Genomic DNA, 23,131 nt, shown 5'->3' on the forward strand with positions numbered 1-23,131 from the left:
CTTTTGGTCTCATAGGTCATTTTGGCCTTTTCAAGACATAAATACAACTCTCTCTCTCTCTCTCTCTCTCTCTCTCTCTCTCTCTCTCTCTCTCTATGATCAGTCTGCTCCACGGGGTTACCTCTCTCTCAATGAGAGGAACAGAGTGATGAGACAAGACATATGGCAGCACTACATACAGGAGACATGGACAGCACCAGAGAGCCCACTACCACCGAAGATGCTGTACTACAGAGACCACTTTATGAGCATCTCAAGGGATGGGTTTATACATCGACCGCGGTACATGGATGTATACATGCCACACAGCTCTCGCGTTGCTATTGGACAGCTACGAGTCTCATCACATCAGCTAGAGATAGAGGCTGGGAGAGCGGCACGGGTTCCTAGAGCTGAGCGGATATGCAGATTGTGCCGCGAGGAGGTGGAGACTGAGGATCACTTTGTATGTAGATGTAGAGCCCACCAGGAGGTCAGAGATAGATATGCAGGATTGTTTGAGGAGCACTCTTCACTACATCAGTTGATGGAGGCCTCGGACCAGCGACAGCTTGGCAGACTACTACTAGAGCTTCATAGTTCTCGAGAGAGAGTCCTCCAGACACCCGCTCCCACTAGGGGTGGGAGACAGTCCCAGCTCACAGATTTCTTCCAGAGAGCTATGCCAGTGCCAGGTGATGTACCACGTGGGGTGACCGTACAGAGAGCAGAGGAATTGAGAGCCAGGAGGAGACCTAGACAGACTGGACATAGAGCACCCCGACTCCGTCACCGAGAGATAGCAGCTATCCGAATGAGACACCAGATGGAGACACAGGAGAGGCTAGCTCGCTTTCATTCAGACTCAGGGTACATGGTCATGCCATTCACAGCCTCAGCATCGGCGATGTATGATATCTTATATCCCTCTTATGGCACTGGATGGAGTTAGACATAGATCTGCATAGCAGGCTTGTACTACCCCTTCAGCATATAGAGATGCATCTTGCCTTAGCACTCCATCCACATCCCCTGTATATGGGCTCCACCGATCCATGATGATTCACAGTTGTATCCAGACACATGCACACTTTTTCTTTTGTTTCTTTTCTTCCGATGACCGGAAGAACACAGTTGTATTATCTTTTGTCTCATAGGCCGACTTTGGCCTCTCGTAGACGTTAATATATCTTTCTTTCTTTCTCTCTCTCTCTCTCACACACCCCATGTGTGCATGCAAACGAACCTGCACGCAGGCGCATGCACACGCGCGCACACATACATATTTATCCTGATTACGATGATGACTGACCTTTTCCGGAAACTTCTCTCGATTCATCGAGGCCTCAAAGCAGTCCCCAAAGTCAATGTGGAGGATTTTACCACTGATTTTAACACCAAGAAAATGAACGGCAAAGAATATAGTCAGCTCGGGAAATTATTGAGAAAACTTTCTTTTAATAGAATTTTTTGTTTGGAAAAAAGTAAAACAGCTTGAAGCATAGTTGTTCAGCTTCCAAAAAAGCTATGTGATCGAATTCACCTGACACGATGCAGCATAAGATTACTTGGATGGCGATCGCCCAATCCAAGTAGATAGCCCACCTGAAAATATACAATCATATAAAACACCACACTGTTTTTAGTGTGCAGTACGATGGTAATTTCCATGAGCCAGAATAGAACTAGGATGTGAAGTACCATGCTCATCACAGCCAGACTGCGTGTATAATTAGTTCTACGAGAAAGCCAAACCTCAGAGGTTCTACTCTTTAGCCAAAGCACCTGAAAATCAAAGAATAATTATCAGCATCCTAAATGCAAAGTAGTGCTCATAGAACTTCATACCTCAGCCATAAGATATTCACAGGTTCCTTAGTACTCAACTTAGCAAGATCATTCCCATCTGTGTTCTGCAATGCATCTTCAAAAACCTCAACTTTTGCAATTAATGTGAGATTTTCATAATCAGGAGCAAATTGTATCATAAGTCGGTGTTCCATGTTCACAGGAAACTGCCATGAAAAAGCAACCAAACTCTCCAACAATGAAGTCAACCACGGAAGGGGACTGAAAAAACCTGTCTATACTAGAAAGTATTAAAATTGTAACATATCACCTTCCGTGCATCCCTGTATTCACGGATTAGATGGTGAAGTGTGTCACAATTGGGCACCCAGCCTATTAATCCACTGTTAGGGGACAGTGGAATAACAGCATAGCGCCGTATAGAGAGATCTTTCTCCGCAGTATTTGGGGCATTCGCAAGCAACGTGTTCACCAGCCCAAAAAGCTGAATCATCCATAGTAGAAGAATCAGAATAACCTCTAAAAAAGCAACATTGGGAGCCAAGACACGCATTTGCAGGGTCCTCGGTCTACCCAGAATTAATTTCTCACAACAAGCTTCATGCAAGCCATATGATTGACAAAATCCAAGCAAAGACACTCTCAACTATACCTGCATGACACGCTCATCCTGTCGTAGATCCTCATGCCCTTTTAACAAAAAGGCATGATCCTCACCATCACTACCATGAATTGTACACTTTCTGGGCCGTTGCTTTGATGCGATTACAATTAGCTGGGGTGAAAACCCAGTGATTGTGATGACAGGAGCCCCTACGAGAAACAAGAGAAACGCTTCATTTACACGCATTGCCAAGGGGCCAGGTGATTGAACATGACATCCTGCTACATCAGTGTACCTGCACGATATGTTCCAGGCACAGCAAGCACCAGGTCCCGAGCATTGAGGAGTGCTGGGGATACATTCTGTGTTGACAAAGAAGCATACAAAGTGTAGTCACCAACAGCATCTAGGGACAAAAAGGGAAAAAACTCAATTTTCAAAGAACACACCTGCAGCTCAAGTGTGGTAAGGCCTGGGAGTTGCTTATTTATCCTCTTGAACACATGGTAATATAGGTCCCATGCCTGAACTTCACCAGAAACAAGGTTCCAGCCAGTCAATACCAGCTCAAATAGCAAAATAATGGCATAAAGCCTTGTGTTGGCACTTCACCTGAGTAAGCTCTGCTTCCTTTCCTGTTTTTCGATACTTCATGCAGCACTCATAAGCTTCTTGCAGCTCCCGACCATAATTCTGACAAAGGGGGAAAAAATACCCCTCCTTAGAGCTTAAGGTTATTTTCTACAATCATGGCAGCATACCCATAATAACTTTATATTTTTCTATCGAGAAGATCCTTCTGTAGTCATAATTTGGTCCCCGCCCGAAGGCAGCTTGGTCTTCCCGTGACAACTTGTGGCCACAATACCAACGAGGGCCTCCGGGGATTTGAACTCAAGACCTCCCCTACCCAAGTCACAAGCCCACACCACTGGGCTACACCCCATTCACATGATAACTTGTTTTCCTTCTCATGGAGGGCATAATAATTTAAAGTGAACATACTCCAGTCTCCTACTAGCAATAAAATTTAACACTCAGTAGACATCGTCCCCTAAATTTTACCTGAACAAAATGGATCTCCTGTGCAGTCGTAGGGCCTTCTTTTTCGAGCAATTTGTGCAATGGCAAAAGCACGTGCAACATTCCCTCTACATTGTGCTCACCAAAGTACAGACGGCTTGCTTCCTCCAAAGCTTCATGCCATGTCTCGTGCCACAAAATGGCTACTCTTATAAGCTCCTTGGAAACCAATTGAGCCTGGCAAATGAATCATGTGCAATAATCAAGATATCTGTTTAGTGTAAAAAATTTCCCTTTCTACACCATTTGAAAATAGAAGGTTATGTAAGACGTTTCCTTATGGGATTATTTATACCTGCTCAACCAGCAGTGCACTATGTTGACTGTGTTGCCGGACCTGTTCAACCACCTGTTCTGCAGCAGTCCGGCGCAAAGAGCTTATTGATTTACAAGCCACGAGCAGAGGATACATGAGTGCCTGCACCAATTTAACCATGAAAGACATAGATTAGATTGCATTCAAAACTTCAAACTACACTTGTTCAACACTTGCACATCAAGCTAAGAAGAAGAGTAAAAAGCAGCATGCCAACAAGAAGCTGATACCAAGAAGAGCAGCCAACACAAAAGTCAGCACTTTGCTACTAGTACTGAATTAGCAACAACTGCTGTTGCTAAGGGAAACAAACCTGAGGGTGATCTCTCCCGATTCGAACTAACAATGACTGAATCAGCTCTCGAACAGCAGGGATATTGGAATGTATGCGTGCAATGATCTGTGGCAGCACCACAAGCCATGTATCAATATTCACATCGGCAAACCCTTGTTGAAGGGCATCCCTGACTTCATTGCTTGCACCATAGCTGAACCAAAGAGTCAACAGTCGCAGAATATCCTGAAATATTGCAGCCATGTGATCAAAATCTCATCATTACATGCAGAAGTAGAGATAACCCCTTCATTTGCATTCATGTTTCTGTATGTAGATATACAAAGACTAACCTGTAAACTATCATCCCCACCCTTTCGTGCAGAAGCATACGCGATAGAGCGGAAATACCCTTTGACTGCAGCCTCAACATACCCATGCAGTACTGAAGGATGCCCTCGGGTTGCATAGTGTGAAACAACGGCCGTATTAAACAATGCCCACTTATGCCAAGATTTGGCCCACATAGGCGCATATTCTGTTGCGCTATTTAACGCATGGAGTATACCTTGAATTACACCAAGTGACACGGGGGTCAAAATCAATAGTCAAAATTTGAATTTTATGATTTGAATTAAGTATGCAGATACCTTTTACTGAGTCTTCGTCTAGACTGGGCTTGAGGGACCAGTGCCAGGTTCCAAGTTTCAAATGAACCCGAGCTATGAGAGGAATGGGTGTTCCTGTAAGATTGCTTGTATTCAAAGGGAGGCCAACATGAGTTTCCAACCCTGGGGGGTGCCTAACTGAGTCATCCAGCTCAAGAGCAAGTTCCTGCATAAATTAACCATAACTCTCTCTCTCTCTCTCTCTCTCTCTCTCTCTCTCTCATTCATTTGTTTGCCTCTCTGTTTGCTTCTCTCCTCACTCATCCAACCTTAAGCAAAACAGAAAGGGCTAGACAATGACCAGCTCCACTACATGGAACGGACTGCATGGTAAAATGAAGGACATATTGGATAAAATGGAAGCCTACATCAATGATTACAAGGAGAAGACCAATAGCTACATGCGCGAGGGATTCAACATCATTCAGACATTTTGGCATTCCAAGAGGAGCAACATGATAGAGAATTGGCTGAACTCAAGGTTGTTTCTGTATGGCGTAGGACGGCTTATCGTACGGAATACCATACGGTACGATACCGTACATACTCGTATGGATTTTTTCAAAAAAAAAATATTTTTCCCCAACATTTTTTTTCAAAAATAATTCTCTCTCCAAAAAAAATATTTTTTTGGGTGGTAATGGTTTTTTTTTTTTGCTTATCTACGGCTGTTTGAGCTTCCTTTGTATTATGATGCTTCCCTCCTTTCTAAAACACTCCATATCTCGACTTGGAAATACCTAAGTTTATAAGTATTTTTTTAAAACACTGTCTTTTTATCGTACGATAAGAAAAAAATTATATCGTACCGTATTTTCCCGTACGGTATCGTATCGGACGAAACGTACGGCATCGTACCTGACAACTATGGCTGAACTGAACAAAGCCCATAACCCATAGCTCACAAAGATGGAGGAGCATCATGAGGGGTACTCGGCAGAACAAAAAGCAACCATTGCCTCCCTTGACAACAATCAGAAGAAAGAGGAGGAATCACACAAGGCAGACCTCAGACAGCTCAAGGAGGCCACTGCCAAGCCTGACGAAGACATAAAGGTTACCACATCAAAAATCAAGGCTGAGAACGCAGACTTGTGTATGAACATTGAGGCAACCTCCCAATGCGTGAAGGTTGTCAAGAAACAGAAAACATAACAGCTACCCTTGATGAAGAGAAGTGTAGACAGAGAAAAATCATTTAATGTGCACATTACAGGGATCCCTTCAGCAATTCGAAGATGGCGCACAACTATGTCCATTGATGGGTATGGAATGAACACCCACCATTGTTGCTTGGTGAGTCGGCAACAATATGAGCAGATATAAGCCCCTTCTGGATCATGGCTTCAGAATAGTTGGTATGACGAGTGTAAAGCCACATGCCTTCACCTTCTACATACATGGTGAAGGGATCGATCTCTACACAAGAAATGCAAGGATCCTTCCGATGCCTTTCCCATAGGGGGAAAAACATGCATTTTTGCTAAGCACTAGTCAGACATATATGAGTGCAGAGAATACAGAGGCCTAGCGCATGCTCGAGGAAAAGAGACCACCCATGTCCATCACAGATCCCTGCACATGGAGAACTACCTAAATAAGCTACATGATATCCCCAATGAAGTTCAACCTTACCTGTCCCACTTCCACCACCCCCTTCACAACAAGCAACATCACAAAAGCCTTCTTGAAATTGCATAACAAGAGGACCAAGGACCAAGAGAATCTTTGCATGGAGCACGTTGATCATGGGTGGAAGACTCTGGTCCCTATCTTAGCCAGCATCTTTAATAGGGCCCTTCCAGGATCCTGCCACCTAAGCAGCCCAAAGCATTCACTTGTGCCATGACAATGGAGATCCTATAATGCTAGTCTTTCCACACTCTTGCTGAAATTGAAACCCTGCCCACTCTCCAATCCATCATCTCCGCAAGACTACAATACAATCTTTTCCTTCTACTATTCATCCACATAGAGTTTGAACTTTGGTGGGACGAGTGCAAGAAGATGTGTAAACATCGCAATGATCCATGTGCGTGCTAAAGGGAACAAGAATACAACCGTTTGATAATTCTAGAGAACCATGACTATCACCATTTGGCCACCCAATTGGTCCACCTGTGCTTTCCCATCATGTACATAGTAGCAACGAAACCCGTTTCAAATCGTATGAAACGGACCGAAACTTTTACAAAACGTTTTAAAATCTTAGTGGCATTTTGGTAAGTAAATAATGTAATAATTATTTAAAACAAGGATTTCATAATAGAACTCAATAGCAGATATAAAGGCATTCAAGGATTGGAATCAGGGTGCAAGCAAAGTAATGTATTGGCTTTCAATCAGTTTTGAGGGCTGTCCAAAACCTGCAAAATAATGGACAGCCAGACATCCTAGTCTTCTCGAAGACTAAAGAAGAGCATAGAGCTCATTTGGCTATTGTTTTTGAAGAACTCCGTAAGCATAAACTCTTCATAAATGCAAAGAAGAGTGAATTCTTGAAGTAAGAGATACATTATCTTGGGCATATTGTGTCCAAAGATGGAGTGCGGATGGATCCTGCAAAGATTGATGCAATTCGAAATTGGCCCAAATTGCAACGGGTGCAGCGCACCACAGGGGAAGGAAGGAAGGGTGGGGGGGGGGGGGGGGGGGGGGGGGGGGGCGCGCTTGCTTCAACTGCTGATCAAGGGCCTCCCTTCGCAAATAAGAGCAAGGGCCGCCCAACCCATGAATGTTCAAATGATCTACATGGCTAGGGCTGGGCGGAATGAGATATGCTATCTAGATTAATGATGCAAAGACCGCCTCCATGACAAGGCTGGATAATCACCTTCTGGGCTGCTTGTGCAGATCCAACCCAAAGATCGCAAGACTTGCTCAGCCTGGGGAGAGAGCAGATCAGCCAATACAAGTCTCGCTGTAAAAATCTGCTCCAATGGCACCAAAATAATCTCTCTTTTTTCTTTACCACTTAAATCTCATAGATCATTTAGTTTCATAAGATAATTTGGTCTCCCTGGCTATTTTCGCCTCCTGTAGACGTAAAAAGTGTTTTTGTCTCCCTGGCCACTTCCACCTCCTGTAGACGTAAAAAGTGTTTTTGTCTCCTTGGCCACTTTCGCCTCCTTGTCAGCCAAGGGTTTACAAAGAGACTTGGGTGCATTGTAGTGGTTTTGCATAGAGAGAATCCTTACTGCTGCCAACCTTGGCATCACCAAAGGGAGATTCCACTGCCTCTTCTGTGAGGGGTTTGGTCCACTCGCACAAGTGATGCAGTTGATGATTTGAGATGCCTCGGCATGTACCTCCTCGAGCTCAGTTGTCATAGGGATGCATTACTGAGACAGGATAACAAGATCAAGACCCGACATGATACTTCCCAGAGGGTCATTATAGATTTCTTCAGACGTCCCATGCATCCGGCCCACGGCCTACACTAGCAGTCCAGTCCTCCACCCTAGAGGGGTCCCCAGTGATAGAGCTCGAACTATTTTGCAGGCCAGACGTCCCCAACCTAGACCAATACGACCCTCCACCGAATAGAAGTAAATCCAGGAGGTTCTTTGACGCCATGACATGCTGCCATCACAGAGGCCAGATATTTTCTCGGCTATCAAATCTGTATTGGCTGAGGAGGGCATCATTATTAGTTGATCATGGCTAGTTTCTCCGGTACAGGGTCACATGATGATGTCACATCTGTATACGTTAATGATAGTTGTTTTTCCTTTTCTCTCGGTTACTTTTTCCATGGCTCAGTATATTGATGGTATTATTTTACCATTTGTGGTCTCATAGACCCTTGGGGTCTTTTGTAGCCGTTAATATTACTTTCATTCTTTCTTTCTCTATAGGCGGGCAGAGCCAGGCCTTTTTAACATTTGATTAGATGCCTTGATGAGTAAGTCGATCATGCCAACCACGTAAGCAAGCCCTGCCTGGTTTACATAAAGACAGCCTAGGCTTTCTTTAAATTTGATTGGGCGCATGGTCTACAAAACCTTGACTATTTGAACTGTCCCCTACTATGGTCACACAAATCAATGCTTTCCAGATTCCCACATCCATGCCTGAATCTGGACACTCCTCATTATCAAAACACATGATCAGGCTGATCCCCAATTTTCCAGCAAATTGTTGATCATGTATAACCCTACACATTATGGGGTTATGAAACATAACACCCTTGAAGTGTCCTCATATCTCTAATGCCTGCAGCCATGAAGTACATAGAGCTGCTTTTCCATTGGTAGTTCATGTCCAGCAAAGTGTGAAGGTTTGCAAAGAAAATCATGGGTTATTATTTATCATTTCTGATGTCAAGATGTTTCTAGTGTGTAACCTGTAATCGATGAAAGGCCACGAGTCGCTTTTGATCATCTCCAGGTTTTTTTCCTGAAAACCATTGATATTTCAGGTATGCATACATGACCTGAGGTGCCTCACGATATACATGTGCTCTTGGTGGGGATGAGTCTTCAGGATCATGCTGCAGAAAGAGAAAAAGCAGGTCCACAGTAAAGCTCTCAGGATACAGAACCATTCTTTAAAGACCTAAAGGCCTCAAAAAAGCTTTTACCAGTAGAAGTTTTTCCAGTGTGGCCCGGGACTGGTTTGTGCGACCACTCTTTCGACATAGCGAGGCAAATTTCAGCCATGTCTCAACATCTTCTTTCGCAGGAAGAACAAGAGCTCTGACGGCCAACAGGGCATGCCATACCTATCAAAATCCCATAAGCAAGCATGAAAATAAGTGAGAAAAAAATAACTAGAATAATCAGAAACACCAATGAGCTGCTGCTACATAACCATCGATTCCAGCTATCTGAAATCCAAGAAATACTGGGAACACTGGGAACCTTGTTTTATCACCAACCTCAACATTTCTTTTAGTGCCCCGAATGCGGTCATGCCACATCTTACGAATCAGAGCAGCATGACCCTCACTCCCACCATTTGTAGAATAATCAATGACCTGTTGCACTTGCAATAAAATTAATTAATTAGAAAAGGCGGAGCAGACTTGGTGCTTATGAGGTAATGCAAGTGTGAACCCCATCAAAAAGGATGGTAGACATACAATCACAACAAAACACTGTGTCTTCCACCTCCCTTCTCTCTTCACTTCCGCCTGCCTTCGCCCTCTCCCTCCTGCTTGCCACCCTGCTGCCTCCGCTCCTGTATGCCCTTGCCTCCATTTCGTCCCGCTTCATCCTTCAAGTCCCTCTACAGCCCTTCCCCTCTGCCTTATCCTGCTTCTGTGTCGCCTCCTTTTCCCTCCTATGAGCTCCCCCCTTTGCCTTGCCACCTCCTCGCGCCCCCACCTCGCTTCCCACCTCTTCAGTGCTTCTTCACAGCAGGTTTTTCGACAGGTGTCGGCTTCCTTTGGTCTTCACCCCCTTTAGGAGAACTCCAGGGCAGCCACTCCATCACCCCCGACCAAAACCGCCGCCCCTTGCCTCTTCTCCAAAGAAGACCTCCAGCACCTAGCATCAACTGCAGCCTCCCTCTAAGCCTCAACATTGGTTTGCAAGATTGTGGATAGCCGTCCAGCGTGCAGCCATCCAAACCCTCGCCCAATTCTCTAAAGGTGGAGGGCATCATAGATAGATCTCACTGTTGGGAATTTTGGAGTCTCTTGTGTCCTGTATGTACACCTCGTATACTTGTTAGTATGGGTGTATCCATCTACATGTGGTTGTATAGGTGTGAACACCCCATGTTTGTGTAAGTGTGCCTAACACCCTCTTATCTGGATAAGATAAGCATGTGCCATGTGTAATGCCCCGTATCTGAGTGTGATTTGTGTGAGTCAAAAGATAAGGTTTGCAACCTGTAAAAGCATGTACTTGTACTTCATAACATCATCAATCTAATGTAATCCTCATCGAGTCGTGCATTTTGGCCCACGTGTACTTCCATCTCTCTCTCTCTCTCTCTCTCTCTCTCTCTCTCTCTCTCTCTCTCTCCATAGTGGATCGTGTGGACCCTCCACGAGTTGCTCTGGACCTATCTCCCCCAAGAGGAGTTACCTCGGACCAAGCCACTATACTCCAACGTGCCCGACGCCCTCGACCCCCCCGTCAGCCACAATCACCGCATCAGCTCCAGATCCAGGACATGCTCCACCGCCATCGAGCTACCTTTCCACGTGACATAGCTGAGGGAGACCTCTCGGCCATACTCGTCAACCCCATGCTTGAAATTTTGGAGAGTGGTATACCATCTACTCAGAGCTGATGTTGCTCCCATGTTTTTATGTTCTTAGTATTCCATGACGAGTTTCCATGGAAAGTTTTGTATCACCCCAGTGAGATAGCTATATTTATGTTTTCATTCTGTTTTATTTTCTATTCCATGATGAGATATGCCATGGGCATTCCTGTACCACTTTGGTCTCATAGGCCCATTGGTTTTTAGTCGACGCTTAATATATCTTTCTTTCTTTCTTTCTTTCTCTCTCACCCCCCCCATCTCACATTACACTCATGTCCTCTTTGATCACAAGCTTGACCTTGTTTACTCCAACCACATCCACCGCCAACTCCAGGATGTGGAACCTATTGTCCCCCTATCCACCCTCACAACAACACTCACCACCATACTCCACACATCCGCCCCAGCTTCTTTCATTTGCACGCGGCGGTCTACCGCCAAGCCACCTTGCAGTTCCATGCCCCATAACTGTTGGTATGATGACGAATGTCGGGCCACACGCTCCCGTCTTAAGCATGAGGTACGGATTGGGCAAATCACGAAGCGCCAAGCGCAACGAATTTCTCAACGGCTCACCCATCGCAAGAAACAAGAGTTCTATGCTCGGAAAGAGGATGAGTTATACCGACTTTTCTTAGGGCCGAACTGCAAAGAGGCATGGAGGAAACTCCAAGAACATCACCCTCCCACACCTATCACCTGCCCGGACACATGGCACTCCTATGCACGCTCCCTCTATCATATCCCCCATCAACCACCCCTACCCCCACCACCAAATCCCTGCCCCACCACCTCCACCTTCTTCACAAAGGGCATGCTCCTCAAGGCCATTCGTAGACTACACAATGGGCAAGCCCAACATCATGAGGCACTCACTGCCGAGTACATCTCGCATGCCCACGATACCCTAGCGCCCCTACTAGCCTACATAATCAATAGAGCCCTTTGTGAAGGATTTCCACCCTCTTGGCCCACCAACACCATCACCCCCATCCTCAAAGCCGGAGATCCACTTGATCCTAATAACTACATGACGCTCATAATTGGCCACACATTGGCAACCTCTATGGATCAGTGCTAGAGGCGGAGCTTAGTTCATTTGCAGAGAGCCAGGGATGCAGAGCCTGGGTACAGGCTGGCTTTCGAAGGAGCTACTCTACCCTTGACCACATCTTCACCCTCCGTGCCATCATCGAGGAGGGTAGAGCACGACACCAGAGGATTTACTGTTGCTTTGTGGATTTCCGCAAAGCTTTTGATATTCTACCCCGAGCCCGGCTTTTACACCGTCTACAGGAGATTGGAGTCCCATCTGACATGGTTTGGAGCATCATCGCCCTCTATGAGTCCCTGACCAGACGAGTGAGAACCCTAGGAGGTACATCACAAGAGATTTCCAGCACTATTGGGGTGAAACAGGGCTGCCCTCTATCACCCACTCTTTTCGGCCTCTCCATTGATGAGATCTCGAGCTTTATTGATGGATTAGGCGGAGCTGGTCCCACACTAGCAGGCATATTGCTCCCCATACTACTTTATGCAAATGACATCGTCCTCCTCTCACACTCAGCCGAAGAGCTTCAGAGACAGTTGAATGCCTTACATGACTTTTGCACTCAGCGGGACCTCTCTATTAACCTTGGTAAAACCAAGGTAATGGTCTTCAATACCTCTTGCCCCGTCACATCCAGATTGAGCTTCACATATAGAGGGGATCCTGTGGAGATTGTCTCATCCTATGTCTACCTTGGTGTAACTTTCAGTGGCCCACGCTTTACCATGCTTCCCGCAGCACATGCCAGAGTGATGCGGGGATATGCAACCTTGAGCTTACTTGAGCGGCAATGCTTCCGGGCACATTTCAAGGAGCCCAGGACGAAGGGCTGGCTTTTTGACACCCTCGTCACACCAGCCTTGATGTATGGAGCAGCTTTCTAGAGGCAAGATTTATCCGATGAGGATTGGCAACGAGTTGAGAGGCCCCAGGTCATGATGTTCTCCCGTATCATCCGCAGCAAACCATCAGTCCCACACCAGATTATCTAGGTAGAGTTTGCTGCAGCCCCAATGGTAGTGGAGGCACTCTTCAAGACAATCACGTACCTTCATTGCATCAGTCACATGGATCCCCACAGGTACCCGAGGCTTGCCCTGGACTCCACATAGGCTAGCACTTGAGGGGCACTCTAGAGTATGGTATGCACTAGTTTCCACTTGGTTCTCACTATATGGGCTCTACATGGACCGCCTACCCCCCCTTCAGTACAGTTTGGACTCCCCTCTTCTCCAACTGTCTCACGAGGATACCAACCAGGTTATCCGGTCAAATCTTCTTAGCCTCTACACACGTTGCACATGGATCACACCCCCGGAGCTCCCCACGAAGATGCACTTTTATAGAGACAAGTTCCTGACACTCACTGAGGATGGATTCATCCAGCAACCGGGCTACTTGAGTGTTCACATGTCCCATGCCATGCGGATTGCGATTGGCCAGATATGGGTTTCTTCCCACCGCCTCAGAGTGGAGACAGGTAGAGCTAAGCGCATCTTCAGAGCCGGGAAGCTCATACGGACACCCAAAGAGGAGAGGATCTGCCGACTATGCCACACAGGTTGAAAAGGAGGAGCATTACATATGCCGCTGCCCAGTATACTATGAGATCCGCGGGAGGTTTCGCTATCTATTTCGTGAGGGATTTGGTCCACTCCCCAGGATCATTTACTTACAGGACCAATGTTGCCTGGGCCTCTTCCTGCTGGAGCTCCACAGACACAAGGACACCTTGAGAGAGCCTCGGCCCTAGCCACCCCGCCCCCTCCCTCGCAAGCCTACCATCACCAGTTTCTTCCGGACCCAGGAGGTGGAGGACACCGACATAGTGGATCTTGTTGACCCTCCACGAGCTGCTCTCGACCTACCTCGCCCGAGAGGAGTTACCTCGGACCGAGCCTCTGTACTCCAACGTGCACGACGCCCTCGACCCCCCATCCACCACGATCACCTCATCAGCTCCAGATCCAGGACCTTCTCCACTGCCATCGAGCTACCTTTCCACGTGACATAGCTGAGAGAGACCTCTCAGCCATACTCGTCAACCCCATGCTTGACATTTTGGAGAGTGGTATACCATCTACTTGGAGCTGATGCTGCTCCCATGTTTTTATGTTCTTAGTTTTCCCTAACGAGTTTCCATGGACAGTTTTGTATCACCCCAGTGAGAGAGCTATATTCATGTTTTCTTTCTATTTTACTTTCCATTCCATGATGAGATATGCCATGGACATTATTGTATCACTTTGGTCTCATAGGCCCATTGGGTCTTTAGTAGACGCTTAATATATCTTTCTTTTCTTTTCTTTCTACATCATGGCTGTAGTCGTGTGCTTTCACTCGCCATAGCTATTGCTGGAAAACCCTAGCTCTGGCTATTCCTTCGATTGGTATTAGAGCACAGGCCTCTGCGCAAGCCAGTTGAAGAGTAAGTGTGCCCTAGTCCGCACCTATCTGTGCTGTTCTTCAGCTTGCTGTCTTCACATCTATCCATGTAGCAAGCAACCTCTCACTGTCTTCGCATCTGGACGCACTGCTTCATACCGTACGTCGTCTCCCTCTGCTTCGGCTCGATGACATCACCGCGTTAAGTACAGTAACCATCCAGGTCGTCTTTAACATTGCGCATCAGTTGCCATGCAACCCGACGCAAGACTATCTGGCCGATGTAAATAATATTTTTCTCCTCCACATCAGCAACACGATGAACAGCTCCGCCGTACGTTTCACGTCACCGACCTGAATGAGCACCTACTTCATCCGCTGCCTCTCCTACACCACATCATTAGTGTTGCCTCGTCAGCATGTGCCCACCAACACCTTGTTCATCTTCAGTGCATTGAGCTACAGTAAGAGTGCGCTCAACCACCTCCAGCAGGTATGCACTGTGCACGTCATAAAAGATTAATTTGGAAAAACAAAAATTACATTTCCCATTTCAACAAAAATTTAGGGCTTTCTTCAAAATCATCTTTCCTGCATCAAATTGAAGCCAATTCAATCCCGAAAATTTGGGCCTTCTGCTGAAATCAGAAAATTTGAAGTCCTTGCATATACCAGAATTTGAGGCTTTTCAAAATTAGGCCATAAATCCTCTAATTACACCTTCTACAATGCAAAAATTTTAAGGTTTTTCGATTTGAAACCTTCTACGACGCATTGAAGTCTTCGTGGGTCTTCTGCCCTAGCCCTCACGCCTAAAATGACCGACCAAGCATCCACTGCTTGGCGACGCCGTCAGAACGGTATCTGCATTGACACACTACCTTCCTTGGAAGTTATTAAACTTCCAAAATATTTATCTTTTAATGTGTGAGAATCGAGGATCCTCTGCCCGGGTTGTCCCCCGAAAAAGATTTATATGTTAATGTGTTTGTGCCACCTTGTGCTATAAAAGGCTTCGTAATTTTCTCCATTACCCTGTTTTGAGTCAAGGCGGGTAGGAAGCCTGAGCGATCACCCTTTCACCAACAATCTAGCTTCACCGGAGCTCTGGCTTCTTGTGCAAATCCGATGGTAAGGTAAGGTCTTGTTAGGCCGGATAATTTATTTGTGATCGCCCCTAAAATGAATGTCTTCTTTTCAGTCCTTTTTCCAGAGACAGTCTTTTTTCCAGTCCTTTTTCCAGAGACAGTCCCTTTTCGAGTCCTTTTTCTAGAGACAGTCTTCTTATTTCCACTCTTCTTCTTGCTTCTCGATCTCATTTCTAGTGAATTCCATGATTGTCTCAGCTTCTTCCTTTGATCTTTCTTTCAAATGTAGTATCTATACCCTCTCCTTTTCTTTTGGCCAACTCATCAGGCTCATGACCTGAAGATTGCGGGTTCGAACCCTGCCCCCACACTATATGCTGGCAGTAGTAAAAAAGCAAACCAAGATTATCGTATAATAATCCATGCTTAAGAATGGGAAACGTTCCCGTCCTGCAGTTCGGTAGGAAAGCAGTAAAAAAGAAAACAAAGATTATTGTATAATAATCCATGGTTAAGAATGGGATGTAAGCTCACGAGGTGAATAGGGAACAATTGGTGAGAATAGCCTTTTCCGACGACAGAACAGGATCGTAACCAACTGTTTATCGGGACCGTAATCTAGAAGGGCTAACGAATCTTATGTGTGGTCAAGCTTCATTTGCAAGCTTGATTGTGGTCCGTTGTATCACGTCACATATGGCCACTGTGATCTTTTGCATCACGTGGTGCGAATGAGTCCAAATCACTGTAAGTATGAAGGCCACTTCATAAGATATCACCTTCGTTCCAAAGGGGTTTTTTTGGGTATTTCGGTGTCTCTTGTGTCCTATTTATCCACCTCGTATGCCTGTCAGTATGTGTGTATCCATCTCCATGTGGTTGTATAGGTGTGAACAACCCATGTTTGTGTAAGTGTGCCTATATGTGTGTGAACACCCTCTTATCTAGAGAAGATAAGTGTGTGCCATGTGTCATGTCCCCGCATGTGAGTGTGATTTCTGAGTCAAAAGATAAGGTTTGCAACCTATAAAAGCATGTACTTGATGTACTTCATAACATCATCAATCTTTTATCGTCGTTCAGTCATGCATTTTGGCCCACATGTACCTCCATCTCTCTCTCTCTCTCTCTCTCTCTCTCTCTCTACATCATGGCTGCATTCGTGTGCTTTCACCCGCCATAGCTGTTGCTGGAAAACCCTATCTCTGGCAACTCCTTAACTCACCACACCAGACCCCTTTGATGTGGATAGTCTCTTGGAACTTAGGATTGAGCAGCCCGCAATGCCACTCTACGCGGGTAATCCTTCATGAGGAGTTGCAAAGAGTCTTAGTGAGAGTTTCTATTGATACTCTTTCTTCAGGAAAATCATTGGTCAACCGGTCGTACCCGCAAATGCGGGAAGATTTTGCAAGGCAAGAGTCACACCTTTTGGTCACCCGCCTTCGGCCCATCTCGAATCCAAGGCGGAGTATGTATCTCACTTAGTGAGCAGCTTCTTTCAGGCGACAGTGGGTGACTATGAGACTTGGGGAGAGGACTGGGTGGGCCTCCCCAACATTTATGCCCCTAATTCCATGGCAGGTCAAGCGGACATCAGGAACATGATTCGGCAGGGCCTCCCTTAGGCTGATTTTGGATGTATGGGGGGAGACTTAAATATGTGGGAGACCACAGAGGATAAACTAGGTGGTAATTAGGATACCGTCTTTGGTGCTGCTTGCGGCTTGGGAGGAGGGGACAGAACATCTGGCATCTCCCAGAGTTTGGGCACAGTCAGGGAAGTCTGAAATTCTTTCTCCAGATCTAATAGGTGGAGCATATCCTCACCTTTTGGGAGGCGTTCGCTGCCACCACCCATCTACAGCTGGGCTCGAGGACTTAGCAATTCTCCTTTTGGATCTTCTCACAGTCGGGTGTTGATCCAGGGCGCTCGCTCGGGGGTGATGAGTATCCATTTTCTCGTTCAATATGCCAAGGTTGTCCCCTTGTGCTCTTCCTCTTCCTTTTTCTGGCGGAGGGTATGAGCACTTTTTAAGCTTCCAAAGAGACGAGACTACACAGCCTCAAGCTTACTATCATATCTCAAAGTTTGCAGATGACACAGCGGCCTACCTCTCCGGAGATGCGGAGAATCTCCGTAGGTTGCAGATGTAGTTGAAATCTTTTGCGAGGCCTCAGGGGCACAAATCAACTGGCACAAGTCGTCAGGATTTTGGGTTGGCTCATCCCCTACCCCGGCTTGGCTTCCAATTCAATCCTTCAAGTGGATTTCGAGGGGTAACCCAATGCATTATCCTGGCTACCAGGTCGAGATCAACATCACCTCATGGAAACAGCTTGTCCCCCTCCTTGTAAACATTCGATAGAAGCTTCTTTACTGGAGCACGACCAGGCTTGCAATCGCTCATCAAGTAGTGGTAGTGAACCAAGTCCTTCTTGCTAAGGTGGCTTGGAGAGCCATCATTCAGGCTCGCCAAAGAGGGGGTGTGGGCATTATCGATCCTTCTATGCAGAAGAGAGCCCTTTTGGAAAGCTGATCATCAGAGGCCTCCTCTCATGTGGTGAGCCCTAGAAGGACTTTCTCATGGCCCGTATCTCCGCCCGCACTCCAGTTCTTGGCAGTCCTTGACCCTCAAGCCCAAGATGGATTTTCATAGAGATGAGGACCCATGGGCTAAGCCTAGCCTTTGAGATGGATTTTATCATGGCCCATATCTCCGCCTGCACTCCAGTTCTTGATGGTCCCTGGCCCTCAAGCCCAAGATGGATTTTCCTAGAGAGGAGGACCTGCAAGCTGAGCCTAGACTTCCAGAACAGATTTTCAGCCAGCCTCTTCTGAGCGTTGGACCACATCCGCTCTGCTCTTCACCACTCTCCTCCAGTCCAAGACGAGGAGACACTTCGTCAGCCACTAGTCCTGAACCCCTTGATCACCCTTCCTACTAGCCACATGCTTGGCTCCCCTCCTCACATCTCATGGGGCACATTGAGCGAGGGGACTGGCCTTGTCTCTTGGAGAGTGGTTCACCTTCGGCTCCTACCCAGAGACCTAGAAGCAGAGTCTAGCTAGGATATGAGGAAGAGAGAGGCTCACCCTCACATCGGCTCTTCTATCCCTCTGTAGTAGCTCACACCGGTCCACACCCGCCTCCCCCTAAGTGGGTAGGGGTTTTCACCAAACATGAGTAGTTTTCTCTCCGCCCAAGAGACCCGACTTCAGGGATTGTGCCTTCCCCTCTGCTCACAAGGAAGCTGCTCGACTCAGAGTTTGCAGACGACACAGCAGCCTACCTTGCTGGAGATGTTGGGAATCTCCAGAGATCCGCGGAGGCAACAGATTCTCTGCAGTGCATCAGGAGCACAAATCAACTGGCACAAGTCGTGTGATTTTTGGGTAGGCTCAGCACCCACCCCGACTTGGCGACCAGTTGAGGCTTTCCAGTGGATCTCGAGAGGCACTCTAGTCCGATACCTCAGCTGCCAAGTTGGCATTGATATCTCTCCTGAGCAGCAGCTCTCTCCGCTTCTTCTCAGTATTCGGAACAAGCTTCTATACTGGAGCTCCGCTTCTTCTCAGTATTCGGAACAAGCTTCTATACTGGAGCTCCGCGAGGCTATCCCAGCAGGCAAAGTGGTGGTGGCGAACCAGGTACTGCTTGCCACCATGTGCTACATCACCTCGTACTGGGCCTTTTCTCGGGCTTGTATTGGTCAACTACAGCGTTTGATCTGGAACTTTTTGTGGCCAGAAATGATGGGACACCAACCAGGGCCAAGGTGGCATGAAGAGTGATCATTCAACCACATAGGAGAGGGGGGCTAGGTCTCATTGATCCAGCTATACAGAGTCGTGCCCTATTGGGCAAATTGATTGTCAGAGGACGCCAACCCAATGGTGAGCCTTGGAAGGATTTCCTCTTGGCCCAGATTTCAGCCCGCACTCCAAGCCTTGGAGGCCCGTGGCCGTAGAGAACTAGATGGATCTTCACAGAGATGCGAGCTCGTGGTTTTAGTCCTGCCTTTGAGGACAGATTGGCAACCAGTCTACTTCGTGCCTGGGATCATCTCAGGCCAACCCTTAGACAGATTGTTCCAGTGGCCTCAGAGGCGCAGCTTCGGCAACCTTTGATCTGGAACCCCTTGATCCGTTTACCCAGTGGCGACATGCTAGGGGCCTGACCGCACATATCGTGGGGCGTCTTTGAGCATGGGACCAGCCAGGTCTCTTGGAGATTGGGTTGCACACAGGCAATTACCTCAGGAGGAGCAAGAGAGAGGCCTGACAAGGATCCGGGGTAGAGACAGGCTCAGCATCGACATTGACTCAACTATTCCTCCAGAGTGGCTGACTCCTATTCCAGACCCAACCCCCCCGATATGGCTAGGCGTGTTCACCAGACACGATATTCTCGTGGCGGTCCATGGAGCAAATGAGGACAGTTGTCTGATCACTTTTTCTATTGGATTAATTGCCAGATTAGAGAGATCAGAGCACCCCTTGGAGGATCTCAAAGGCTGCACCTTGCAGAGGGTGAGGGTGATTGGTTTTCGGGCACATTCATGGCACATAGATCCAACACCAGCCAAGGTGGCCAAGGAGAGATTTTAGCGGTTATGGATTTGGGAGTGCCGACCTCTCACGGGGTTGCAGTGGGACACTGGAGAGTGGACGTGGCATGATCCCACAGATCGGGTGGAGACTCTGGATGCCCCTTTCTTTGCATATACAGCGAGGCTCGGCCATAGGATCCAGATGTCGGAGATAGATGACAGACAGGCAACAACAGCACACTAGCAGTCTCACGGCCTAGGAAGATCACTCTCAATAGTATCAATCCTAGCCCCACCTACAGGTGTTTGGCGTCCAGGATCATGCCAGCACTGGGAGATTTGCAGCAACGTAGCCGACTAGCACATCTGGCATGCTAGATGTAGCGAGGCCATCGAGGGTACCCACACTCCGCCGGCTCAGACCATCAGGAGCATATGGCTCGCCATCATTCACACCCTCCGCGGTCAGTGGGGGAGGCTGCAGGGAGGTTCTTACCGCATGCGAAAGCCGCGGGAAGCCTTCTTGAGACTTTGGAAGCCTGGCCCTTTCCTCACAGATAGAGGGGGTGACCCCATTCGGCACTACATACCACCTGTGTGGTTGCCCCCACACCCCCCCCCTCCCCCTCCCCCTATATGAGATAGCCTTCTCCTCATAGACCGGCTTGCCGGAGGAGAAGCATCTCTCCCCCTTATGATCACTTGTTTACCGCCCTTAAATGTGGCGAGTTTGTATTCAGCCCTTCGTGGTTGTATTCATCCCTTTGTGGCTGTTTTCTCTTTAACTAAATTTCCCAGAAAAAAAAACATGGGATATAATATCCCAATACCAATCCATGATACAGATGGAGGCACCCTCATGGCTTTTTCTATAGGGCCACAGGGCAGATTGAGCCAATCCGCTCCTCAACACATAGGGTCTCAGCAGCTGCACTTTATAGAAGCTGAGAGTGAATGAATTTCATGACCACAGATGGCACGTCAACGCTCCCCCCGCCCAAAGTGGCCAGCGAGAGATTGTGGAGATTACGGTTATGGGAGGGCCGACCACTAATGCGGCTGCAGTGAGATCCAAGTGAGTGCTAGTGGCACGATCCCTTCTCCCCCAACATCCCCTTCTTTGAGTACGCAGTCCCTCTCGGCCACAGGATGCAGATGCCAGAGATTGATAGTACACCAACAGCAACAGTACATTGAGAGACTCAGGACATCCCCATGCCTTTCCTCCGTGATTTTTGGAAACAGCTGTGGGACATCTTCCAGCTACGGAAGATTACTCTTTTCCTTTGGCATATAGCTCACAGGAGCTTGGCAGTGGGCACTGGGCACCTGGGTGGCAGTTGGATGTCGGCCAGCCTTCTGTTCTAGGTGTGGACGCCCACAAGAGTCAGTGTGTCAATGCCTTCAGGATTGTCCCCAGGCACAGCAGGTTTGGTTGCAGGCCCTCCGTATCTTCACCGTGGACTAGGCATCTGCCCACACCATCACCTGGGGGACTTAGTCTGGAAATCTCATTCAGCACCAGCCCTAGCATATGAGGAGACGGACATGACCTCGCCCTTCCGCAGACGTAGAAATGCCTCATGTTTAAAGCTTTGGCTAAGAGAAATTTATGAGAAACGGGGAGTGACATATGAGAACATGCCAAAAACACTGATAAAATTGAGTAAAAAAGATGGGTAGGATTTATTTGCCACCAATTGGGATTCGAAAATAGAATGTGGAAACATTAACACACAATAATAGAGATTGGAAAAGTTTTTTTACTCATATGTCTCAGTTCGGTACACATGCATTCAACAATTTCAATATATTGAGAGTTACCTATGAATGCAAACGCGTGAGTAAAAATAAAAAATAGAGAGAGTCCATATACAACAATTTTCTAATATTTAAAAACATTTTGAAGACAGAAAGGCAAGCTTATTCATGGCACCCTTCAAGCCATGAGTTGTTCTTATCCTGTTACTGTGTTCCTCCCTAAATATTTGTACCTCCTCCAGCTCAGACAATTGTTGCACTCGCACCATGTTGTTGTAAGCACGATCATAGCTCTCCAATACCTGCCCATAAACAGTCAAGCATTCAATCTCTCTCTCTCTCTCTCTCTCTCTCTCTCTCTCTCTCTCTCTCTCTCTCCCCCAATCAGTTCTAGCCGAGGTGAGCATCATCATTAGCTGATCAGGATATATCTCAGTCTACACAGGATAATTTGATGATTACATGTACATACACTAGTGGCAAAGCAGGCCTACACAGATGATGTGGTTGCTCTCCTGCCGATAGAGATCCAGGGAAGGTGCATCTAAACTGTACTCAAGTGAGAGAGAGAAAGAAAGAAAGAAAGTGATATTAATGTCTACAAAAGACCCCAACGGTCTAACCAAAAGTTATACAATGGTACCAGTGATATACTGAGCAAGGGAAAACTGAAAGAGAAAGTAAAGAGAAAACATCTACTACTCTTCACACGAGCTGGACATGGCTACCTCCGCCGGATCTTTCCAGTGTCCATAACAAAGCTTCAATTCTACGTAGAGCATTTCCTGAGAGTTACCATGAGGATGCTTTCATCACTAAACCTGTCTATCTACACAGACACATGTTCCATGCCATGAGGATTGCCATTAAGGTGTTTTTCCACCGCCCTCGGATAGAACGGAAGAGCAGAGGGCATACTTGGAGAGGCATGGGTATGCAAGCTCATAGCACCAAAGAGGTAGAGATGGAGCACTATCTGTTCATATGTCTCCATAAATATACTATAAGATATGAGGGAGGCTTCACTATGGACTCTGGAAGGGATTGGCCCCCTCGCACGAGTGATTCATTACCCAGATCATAGACATCAGGGCCACTCCCTCTCGGAGCTCCGTTGTCCGAGAGGCCTTATTGAGGAGCGACTAGGCAGCGTTGGGTTTTGCATCTCACAGCAGTCTGACACACGGTCAATGGTCAAAATGCTAGTGAGCAGCAGAGTGGCGAGTGGAACTGGTGGCACAGACGAGGTCCAAGCGGTGGCGAACAAAGACAAACAGCTGCAGTGAGCAAAGGCGACAGATGGCAGGCAACTGTTGACAGATGTTAGCAAGGCATAT

General features: G+C 47.1%; 1 protein-coding gene across 4 annotated transcripts in view; it reads right to left on the reverse strand.

The window, feature by feature from the left end:
* TOR (target of rapamycin) overlaps positions 1-23,131 on the reverse strand; it is a 167,707-nt gene that overhangs the window by 51,064 nt on the left and 93,512 nt on the right. For all 4 annotated transcript variants that reach the window (XM_086799123.1, XM_086799124.1, XM_086799122.1 and 1 more), the window contains exons 36-53: positions 22,028-22,096; positions 9,613-9,711; positions 9,316-9,456; positions 9,079-9,225; positions 4,716-4,899; positions 4,419-4,633; positions 4,105-4,311; positions 3,771-3,893; positions 3,458-3,652; positions 3,005-3,085; positions 2,842-2,916; positions 2,688-2,754; positions 2,441-2,601; positions 2,099-2,272; positions 1,866-1,994; positions 1,681-1,764; positions 1,523-1,584; positions 1,292-1,364 (exon numbers count right to left, since the gene is read on the reverse strand). In XM_086799123.1, coding sequence (XP_086655249.1) covers positions 1,292-1,364; positions 1,523-1,584; positions 1,681-1,764; positions 1,866-1,994; positions 2,099-2,272; positions 2,441-2,601; positions 2,688-2,754; positions 2,842-2,916; positions 3,005-3,085; positions 3,458-3,652; positions 3,771-3,893; positions 4,105-4,311; positions 4,419-4,633; positions 4,716-4,899; positions 9,079-9,225; positions 9,316-9,456; positions 9,613-9,711; positions 22,028-22,096 — 2,286 coding nt within the window. The remainder of the gene's footprint in view (positions 1-1,291; positions 1,365-1,522; positions 1,585-1,680; positions 1,765-1,865; positions 1,995-2,098; positions 2,273-2,440; positions 2,602-2,687; positions 2,755-2,841; positions 2,917-3,004; positions 3,086-3,457; positions 3,653-3,770; positions 3,894-4,104; positions 4,312-4,418; positions 4,634-4,715; positions 4,900-9,078; positions 9,226-9,315; positions 9,457-9,612; positions 9,712-22,027; positions 22,097-23,131) is intronic.

Source organism: Cibotium barometz, chromosome 6 (assembly GCF_041138505.1).
Source record: "Cibotium barometz isolate CiBa-2024 chromosome 6, ASM4113850v1, whole genome shotgun sequence".
Lineage (NCBI taxonomy): Eukaryota > Viridiplantae > Streptophyta > Polypodiopsida > Cyatheales > Cibotiaceae > Cibotium > Cibotium barometz.